The 9,415-nt window shown below is 40.5% G+C and overlaps 3 protein-coding genes across 3 annotated transcripts; all 3 read left to right on the plus strand.

The window, feature by feature from the left end:
- Positions 1–891: 891 nt before the first annotated feature.
- Positions 892–2,184, plus strand: LOC108149017 (DBF4-type zinc finger-containing protein 2 homolog). The gene has a single exon (XM_017276364.2). It carries the CDS (start codon positions 1,004–1,006, stop codon positions 1,994–1,996), a length of 993 nt encoding a protein of 330 aa, XP_017131853.1. The 5' UTR covers positions 892–1,003; the 3' UTR covers positions 1,997–2,184.
- Positions 2,185–2,762: 578 nt separating this feature from the next.
- Positions 2,763–3,809, plus strand: LOC108148464 (DBF4-type zinc finger-containing protein 2 homolog). Its single transcript, XM_041709548.1, has one exon. The coding sequence runs from the start codon at positions 2,890–2,892 to the stop codon at positions 3,685–3,687; it is 798 nt and encodes a 265-aa protein (XP_041565482.1). The 5' UTR covers positions 2,763–2,889; the 3' UTR covers positions 3,688–3,809.
- A 486-nt stretch (positions 3,810–4,295) lies between these two features.
- On the plus strand, positions 4,296–4,850 carry LOC108148568 (cytochrome b-c1 complex subunit 7). The gene has a single exon (XM_017275614.2). The coding sequence runs from the start codon at positions 4,441–4,443 to the stop codon at positions 4,774–4,776; it is 336 nt and encodes a 111-aa protein (XP_017131103.1). The 5' UTR covers positions 4,296–4,440; the 3' UTR covers positions 4,777–4,850.
- The last annotated feature ends 4,565 nt before the right edge of the window (positions 4,851–9,415 follow it).

A 9,415-nucleotide genomic window follows, 5' to 3' on the forward strand; every position in this document is an offset into this window, starting at 1 on the left:
TTTTTTGCGAATGCACAATTGTTCAGTGTCGCCATGGTTGTGGCATGCACAAAGCGCTGATTGCACAGCCCATCCACGCACTAAAGCTTTCAGTACCAACTCTTTTTTTTTCCTTTTTTGGCGCTGACATGTCCAGGCGATGGTCAAAAAAAGCAAACCCCATACCCATATATGTATATTCAATAGGCCCACGCTTGCCAGAGAGTGTTTTCCGACGTTTTTCTGTAATTCGTTGTAGTTTTTTCCAAGTTGGCTTTCAGCAAGGGAGCTGGAAAAAAGCGGCCTGCCTACATAAAGGCGCTAGCATATTAAAGGCTTAAACCCACTCAACGGCAGATGCCATATTGTTGAAATATATGCAGATACGTCGCGCATACGTCATGTGGAGATGGAATCCGGTTCGCAAAATACATTCCATTCAAGGAGCTTGCAGCGATTTTTCACTGCGAGCGTTTAAGCAATCAAATGCTGCCAGACAAAGCATATTTTACAATTAAAATTCTAAAGGATTTTTACAGCGAGCTTTGAGCTTTGCAAGTCATTTTTATGTAATTTAAAGAAAAGAATTTGAAATTTTATTTCTACTAGAAAAGCTAAAAATTCAATATGTTTTTAATTCTTTAAATATAATTTTGAATAATAAAGCAAGGTTGTGATTAAAAATAACACTCAAATTTGAATTTGAAAATATAATATTTCTCTTAAATTTTAAAATCAATCAATTAACAGGTAGCATAAATTATAATTAGTTATCTATAACAAAAGCTACGAATTCAAGTTGTTTTATTGAGTCTGACCCTAAACCAAATCAAAGTACTCAGTTTGCTGTATATCGATCGAAGCCGGCCTGGAACCTTTCGCAGTGCTGTCGTCGTGCCGTTAGATCTCATTCAGTTTATACTTTCGCTCCGAACAACTTCCAAATTGTACAGCAAAAATTGGTAAAAAAAAAACAAACAAAAAAAATTTACTATTTTTCTATATAAATTTCGTATTTCGGAAAATGTGTTCGCCGTGCGGTCCCTGCAGCCCCTGTGATCCTTGCTGCGGTCCCTTCGAGTGCTCGCCCAAGTGCTACAATGCGGCCCAGTTGGAGGCACTGCCGCAATGTGCTCCACGCATTCCACCACCATTTCCCAAATGCATTACTGTGCAGCAGCCACCGCGAATGATCTGCAAGAAGCGAGTGGTTTTCACGGAGAAGATAGTGCCGGAACCAATGGTGGTGAACAGATGTAGGCAGATCACCATACCCAAAGTTGTGGATGCCACAAGGGTCATCAAGGTTCCCAAGTTGATTTGGGTGTCTCAGATGGTGCGAGAGCCCAGGGTCATTTACTATCCATCGATGATACCCGACCCCTATGTGGTGTGCTATCCCAAGCGGGTGTGCGAGCCCCGGGAGGTGTGCCAGTCGATCCTGTGCCAGCCGAAGCCCCAGACCATCGATATCCCGCCTCCAAGAGAGTACTGTTGCTACCCCAATGGACCCATCAACTACAAGCCCAGTGCCGCCTGTCCACCCTGCCCCATTGGACCTTGTGCTCCTGGAGGACCCTGCTGTCCACTGCCCTGCTTTTCCACCAATCAGTACCCCGTGGCCGAGGGCAGATGTGGACCCTGCGGACCCTGCGGACCTCGATGTGGACCTTGTGGACCCGGCGCCTGTGGTCCTTGTGGACCCTGTGGCCCGAGATGCGGTCCCTGTGGACCCTGTGCCGTGCCAAACTGCGGACCCTGTGGACTCACGATGCCGTCGGGTCCGTTTGTGCCGTCGCCATTGGGACCCTGCGCCCCCGGCAACTCCTGCGGCCCCTTCGGCAACAGTCCCGCCGGTCCCTGCGGACCCTGTGGCCCCTGCTCGCCCCCGTGTCCCTACGAGTCTCCGGAGTGCGGACCCTGCTATCCCTGCGCCCCCACACCCTGGAACACGCACTGCGGTCCTGTGGGTCCCTGCGGTCCCCAAGTTCCTTGCGGTCCTGGAGGACCTTGCTAGGATCGTATCGTATCAGATCGGATCGGATCGGATCGCCCTTTGTCAGAAATCAGTGCCCTGTAATACAGATCATCATTACGTTATCGCTGTCCTGCCACAAACCACACTCCCAAAAGTCTATAGTTCACTTTGCTATGTCAGCGCATTGACGACTCATTGGCTGTAAATATAAATCGGAAATAAGCGAATCTCACTTGGTTTCCCTACTCTACTCGGGTAAATCGGGAACTATTTTTTGAGGGGAGATTTTTGGTGTTGCTGAGTTTTATTGTATTTATACAATGGGCATTTCACGCACTCATTTCATGCTCTCTTCATGTAATTGGAAAGTAAAACATTTAATGTACTTGCTTAAATACTATGAATTCAAACCAATTGCGTGAAATGGTGAGTCGCAGCCAACTTTGTTCGATATACAAAAGGTGGTAACGCCGGACGTAAAAGTACAACATTGAAATTAATTTCCTCTTGCTCTCTCCTCTTTATTACTTTAGTCTTCACACTGCTTTTTTGATAATTAGTTGTCCTGTCGCTTTGGCGATGGAAAAAGTGTTAATAATTAGCTACATTAACAATACTAGCAGAGATGCCAGACATGTAAATTTAATAGCGACTTATGTCTGGAGTCTCTGCTAATATTATTTCATGCATTCGTCTGTATCGCATAAACAGGGTCTACTTTGATTTCATGTATTTAAGAATTCATGAAATTTAAAGTATTAACATAGTATTCGTCATTTTAGACGTCATGTGTGTTTAAGTATAGCTGCCATTTCGAAACCAGTTTCGCTTCGATACGCTTCCAAATTTCTCTGATCAAATTTTGTATAAAATAAAATATAAAAATTTATTTTTCAGCTCCAACTTTGGTTAGTTTTTTGTAGAATCAAACCATGTGTTCGCCGTGCGGTCCCTGCAGTCCCTGTGATCCTTGCTGCGGTCCCTTCGAGTGCTCGCCCAAGTGCTACAATGCGGCCCAGTTGGAGGCACTGCCGCAATGTGCTCCACGCATTCCACCACCATTTCCCAAATGCATTACTGTGCAGCAGCCACCGCGAATGATCTGCAAGAAGCGAGTGGTTTTCACGGAGAAGATAGTGCCGGAGCCAATGGTGGTGAACAGATGTAGGCAGATCACCATACCCAAAGTTGTGGATGCCACGAGAGTCATCAAGGTTCCCAAGTTGATTTGGGTGTCTCAAATGGTGCGAGAGCCCAGGGTCATTTACTATCCATCGATGATACCCGACCCCTATGTGGTGTGCTATCCCAAGCGGGTGTGCGAGCCCCGGGAGGTGTGCCAGTCGATCCTGTGCCAGCCGAAGCCCCAGACCATTGACATTCCACCGCCGAGGGAGTACTGTTGCTACCCCAATGGACCCATCAACTACAAACCCAGTGCCGCCTGTCCACCCTGCCCCATTGGCCCTTGTGCTCCTGGAGGACCCTGCTGTCCACTGCCCTGCTTCTCCACCAATCAGTACCCCGTGGCCGAGGGCAGATGTGGACCCTGCGGACCTTGCGGACCTGGATGTGGACCTTGTGGACCTGGTTGCGGACCATGTGGACCTTGTGGACCTGGTTGCGGACCTTGTGGGCCCGGATACGGACCTTGCGGACCCTGTGGACCTTACGCCTGCGGTCCATGTGGACCAGGAAATTGTGGCTTTGGTCCTTGTGGACCTTGCTAAAGCGAGCAGCAAAAAAACATCTTGTGACGCCTCTACGTTTTGGAAGTTCGCACCCAAATTTATGCCAGTCCCTAATAGACTCTGCTAGTCTCGTTAAATAAAGAAGTGCGTTTGAAACCATATTATATACTAGTATATATTTTTGGGGGAAACATAAATTAGTGATCCAGGATAGGTCCAAGGTAGCGAAAACGACGGCTCAACCCATCAAATAAATATGTACACTTGCATAGCTCATTTCTTAACGAAACACCTATCGGTTCTATTTTTTTTTTACATTATATGTGTAGGGTTGTCAACGCCGGCCAATTTAATTTCAACATTTAAGATTAATAACTTATGATTAACGGAGAACAAAAAGTTTACAATAATTTATTATTGCAAGAAAAGGAGCAGCAAGTGATTACGACTTAGCAAAGGAAGGTCATGTGCCTTTCAATAAAGATATAAACAGTTTAAAGTAAGAAAACCAGAGTTTATTAAAAACTAAATTATTTTTTTTTTCAACCAAATTTAACAAAAAAAAGCCTTTCACACATATACAATATTTTACAAAGACAACTCTGTAAAAAACCAACCGGATACGAAATTTCTAGTTTTTTTTTGACAATCCATATATGGTCACTACAAAAAGTGAACACCTCAAAAAATTAAACAATTGTGTCACTGAGTAAATTATCAGCTTTTTTTCTAACCAGTGGTAGTACCTAAAATACAAGCCAGAAACTTTATAAATTTGTTCTGAAGTAAATCATGCCGAACTATATGGCCAGAGTGGGTCCAGCGGTTTTCTCCAAATTGGGTAAATGGGCCTACAACATGTCCGGATTCAATCAGTACGGCCTGTATCGCGACGACTGTCTGCATGAAAACGAGGATGTGGCAGAGGCAGTGCGTCGTCTGCCCCGCAAAATATACGATGAGCGCAACTACCGCATCTTGAGGGCACTCCACCTGTCCATGACCAAGACCATTCTGCCCAAGGAGCAATGGACCAAATACGAGGCGGACATTAAGTATCTGGAACCCTATCTGAATGAAGTGGTTAAGGAGCGCGAAGAACGTGAGGAGTGGAACAAAACTCATTAATTTTTGAAGCTTAGTGAAGCTATCAACCTGAAACTAATAATAAAATATACAACTCAAAATCGAGGTACTAATAATTAAAGTTCCTTATTTTGTTGTACAATAATAAAACAAATTAGTCCACAAAATTAATTTAAATTTAATTTAAATAAAATATCACATTGATAACAAAACATCTAAATATCAGCTTATTCCCAGCTCTATTTTAACCCATCTCATGATATGTACAGCAGATTTCAAATACTTTTCAATCCCCTGGAATGTCAACACAAATAATTTTCGCATTAAGTGCATTGGCATAAATGCAATATATGAAATTCATTAACAGCGAAAACAATACAAATTAGTGCGAGGGGGCGTGACCCGGCCAATGAACACGTGTATGCCACCGCCCTCCCAAAATTAAAATGGCAGCGGCAAACAAAATGCATGTGCATGGCCCGTACATCCTGTCAATCCTCGTACACTTATGCGCATCCTGTTTAAAATGCAACAAACAGCAAACAGCAACAATGCAGTTGCAGTTGCAGATGCAGATGCATATTCGCAACATATATATCTCCACCTCTGCCGCTGTCTGATTGTTCTGGCGCTGCCATTGGACCGGAAGAAATTATTGTTATTCGAATTGATCTGCCATAGCTTCGATGTTGTCCAGTGCGATAGGCACTGCTGCCAGAGGAGCGATATCGCTGCGTCTGCGGCCAGTAACTGCCGGAGTTCTGATAACGTCAACGCAGGAGAATGCAGCAAATGATATTGGTTCCCTGTAACTATAGCAGCAGGGTATATGGTGTTTAAAAAAAAATTTCAACAAAATTTGTAGACCTCGGAAGAGGAGCAGAAATAAATTGGGTTTTAAATCGCTGATAAAAGCTGTACAAAATAATGAATTTAAAAAGATGACTCATTTTGGTATAAAAACATGTTGATGCATACTTCTAGACACCTTTGTAAATGCTTTCAAAACTCTAGTGATTTCTGAAGCAACCCCTTATTCGCAATATTAATACTAAACTTTCTGTAAAGCTACTTGCTTTTGGATTAAAAACATATTGTTGCATACTTTTAGACACATTTGTAAATGTTTTCAAAACTATTGATTTCTATAGCAATACTCGTAAACTATCGGAAGAAGATGTCTTAAATAATGAAGTGACTAAAACGAAACCTTTTGCAAAACTCCAAATATATTGATGCATACTCTTGGACACCTTTTTAAGCATTTGCAAAAATTTCTATAGATCTGTACCACACATATATTCGTATTATTTACAGAACTTTTATGGCAAATGGGATTTCTAGAAAGCAAGTGCAGTAACTTATTAAAAGGCAAAAGTAAAGTATTGAATAAAATTAAAAAAAAAAAAATCTTCCGTTATTATAATTCCCAAGCTTTTACTTGGTCGTATTGCACGACCCAAAAGGATTTTGATAAAAACAAAAATAACATGTTAATAAGGGAGTAATTATTAGTCTGATCCGTCGTTTATGGACCTTTTTCGTGCTTTTTTTTCCATGCAACCATCGCCAGCGTTATTTATTTGCGCTCACATATGCATAAATAATGGGTAGGAATACCTCCCAAACACCCACCCATCACACAGTTGCCCAACTGCCGCTTGTACAATAAATTGCGAAAATATTATTTTATCAACAATAATTAATTAAATGCACTTAATTGCGTGCCGCAGTCGCAGTTGCTGTTGCAGTTTTGTTGCTGGGTTTTCATTTTTTGTATTTTGTATTTTTGTTGCCTTATTTTTGTGTATATTTTCAGCTTGTCCCCTGTTCGACCTTGTTTTTATGCAGCTGCTACTGATGTGGGTGGTGTGGTGATGGGGTGACTTGGATGCTGGATGGGCGGTAGCTGAAACATGGTCATCTGCATGCATATGCTTGAGCAGCGTTGTAAGTAGCCATGTAACTGGACAAGTGGCCAGCCGTTCTCGTTCTCGTTCCCATTCTCCTTTTTCCCTTTCGACCGAAACTCTTTCTGCGATTTATGCGTATTTTTAAGTGGCATTAAGTGCGCGTTAACATCTTATGAAGCCGGCAACGGCAACAATAAATTATTGCAACAGCAACAGCAGCAACAGCAACATCTGGATTGCCATTAAAAGCCCCGAAGCAAATGCTAATTGACGAGTGCCAGAAAGTGTGCTTTAAAAAAAGGCGGTAAGCTTAATGAGTTGTGCAGCTAATTGGGGCAATGCAACTACAGCAGCAACAGCAGCAGCAGCAGAAGTTGCAGCTGCAACCTGCAACATCTCGAGCTGTTTCATTTGCATTGTTATTGCGGCAAGTTGGTGGGCTTGCTGCATTTTTGGGTTTCGGTTTTGGTTACGCTTTTGTTAATGAAGTTTGTCGGCCGACATGCGGCAGGGAGAAATATTATGCATACGCCATGTTGACCAAAAGTTTTACAAATCCTGTCCTGTCCTGTTCCTTCGTTTCCTTTCCTTTTCCCAACCATGGACGTTGCACGTTCTTTGGACATATTTAGTCTGTGTGTTTAAGTGTGTGTGTGTGTATGGTAATTTACAATCCCCTGCTCATGCAATGTACACATGCTTGCACATGTATAAGTAAATTGTTAAATTTATACACAAAAGCAACGCGCTGCGCTGCAACTGCCAAAGTAATTTGCGATAAGTGCGTCAGATTCTTTGGGGAATTTTCGACCAGCAACCACAGAAGCAGCAGCAGAATCACCATCGCCGAAAACAACAATAATAATGCAACCACAACAACAAAAGTGGAGTAAAAAGTGAATATTTATTCGGTTTTGCAAGGGGTCCTTCCATAAACGAAACTGCAATGCACTGCGATCTGGCATTACGATTAAAGCCTTCTCGCTTTGGGGAAAATTAAGTTTAGCTGCATTTTGATTAAAGAACCTCATTTGGGGTGTTTTTAAGTTCACTGTTCTGCAATTACCTTTAGAAAAGGGGAAACGAAATGATGCGTTCTACAGTACGTTTCAAAATGTCTTGTGTGCCAAAGATAAATGCTTAATAAAATACTACTTTTATGTTAATTCAGTTCCTAAATTATTACTATTAGACACAGTTTAATTACTTATAATCCTTTATAAAAAATCATTAAGTTTTTTAACGACGATTTTGTAAAACGAACTGCCTATAAATAAATTTATTAAAATCCACAAAGCACTTTTAAAAATAATCATTTTCATAAAAAAATAATGTTTTACATAAAATTTTAGTTACTGAAATCTTAACAAATGAAAAACGTATATGTATGTATATGTATAAACAATTTATTGAAATGCGTAAAGGGTTTTTAGAAAATTGTAATAAATATAAGAAATCAATCAATAATACTAAAGAGTAAGACACATTAAATATCTTAAACTTCTATAATGTACTGCTTTTAAAAATATTTATATATATATATATATATATATATTTATATATTATTGTATATATTTATATATAATTATATATATTTATATATTTATAAAAATGTCCAAAGGGACATTATTGCCCATGGCAACTTCATGCCGAAGAAAGATGGAAGGACGCTCAAAAATCCAACGTACATTTCATTTGCGGCTTGTCCTGTTCACCACAACTCCACATGGGTGTGTGTTGGCCAAAATATCTGTGTGCGTTTCCCTTCTGTAAATAAGTCACAAGTGTATGCATATATACTTAAATATATATGTTTGTAAAAAAAAGGCAATTTGTATTTCAGCGTGTGCTTTTTTTCAGCGCTCCCCACAATGCTGTAATAATAAATTGCATAAAAGTATGCAATGAAAATAAAAATGCCAGTGCGTAATTAATGAGTCAAGGTGGTGTCATATGGTGCTTACCCACACACAAACGCACACACTCAAAAGGAGATGGAGAAATGCGACTTTGCTGTACATTGCGTGTTAAGTCGCGTATTTCATGGCGTTTATTTATTATGCACAAAGTGCCACCAGGAGTGGAGCAGGAGAATAACTCCCCGCCCAGTCAAGGGCTCAGCAAAATTATTGACTCAATTTGTAAGCTTGCACAGCAACACACACAGATAGCGTGGCAATCACACACACATACACCTGGTCCTAAGCTAATAAGGACATCATCCCAACAAAAAAATATTCATTTTTGTGAAAGCTTTTCGATCTTTTATACTTCAATTTAATAGTTCAACATTTAGTTTTAAAGTAATAAATAGCTTAAGCTCAAGTCATTTAAACTCGATTTTTAAATTATTTAAATAGAAACTCCTTTTCAAATAAAGAAAAAAATTTGTTTTCCGACTACAAATAACCTAGGCATATACCTTAAATAGTGTTAATAGGTGTGGTAAGCCTTTAATTATTTATTATTCAATTGTCACTTTAAAATACAAAATTGAAGGATAATAGGAAAAAAGCTTCAAGCTACCATTTTGAATTAAATAATATAATCTATTGGATGATAAATAAGTTATTTAAATTTAAAGGAAAATAGCATATTGAGAGTTGAACTCAAAATCCTTGAGCAGGATAGTCTGGATGCTATTTTTTCGACCACCTCTGTGCTCACACTCGCACACTTGGAGGCGTACGTGTGTAAGCCCCGCAGGCGCGTTAATTGCTTATGGGGCGCACATTATTCAGCTGTCATTCCGCAAATGGTAAGCGCAA

This window comes from Drosophila elegans, unplaced genomic scaffold (genome assembly GCF_018152505.1).
Source record: "Drosophila elegans isolate 14027-0461.03 unplaced genomic scaffold, ASM1815250v1 contig_476, whole genome shotgun sequence".
NCBI lineage: Eukaryota > Metazoa > Arthropoda > Insecta > Diptera > Drosophilidae > Drosophila > Drosophila elegans.

What these genes read in the sequence shown, in the direction of transcription:
- LOC108149017 (XM_017276364.2), top strand. Translation starts at nt 1,004, where the DNA reads ATGTGTTCGCCGTGCGGTCCCTGCAGCCCCTGTGATCCTTGCTGCGGT.
- LOC108148464 (XM_041709548.1), top strand. Translation starts at nt 2,890, where the DNA reads ATGTGTTCGCCGTGCGGTCCCTGCAGTCCCTGTGATCCTTGCTGCGGT.
- LOC108148568 (XM_017275614.2), top strand. Translation starts at nt 4,441, where the DNA reads ATGCCGAACTATATGGCCAGAGTGGGTCCAGCGGTTTTCTCCAAATTG.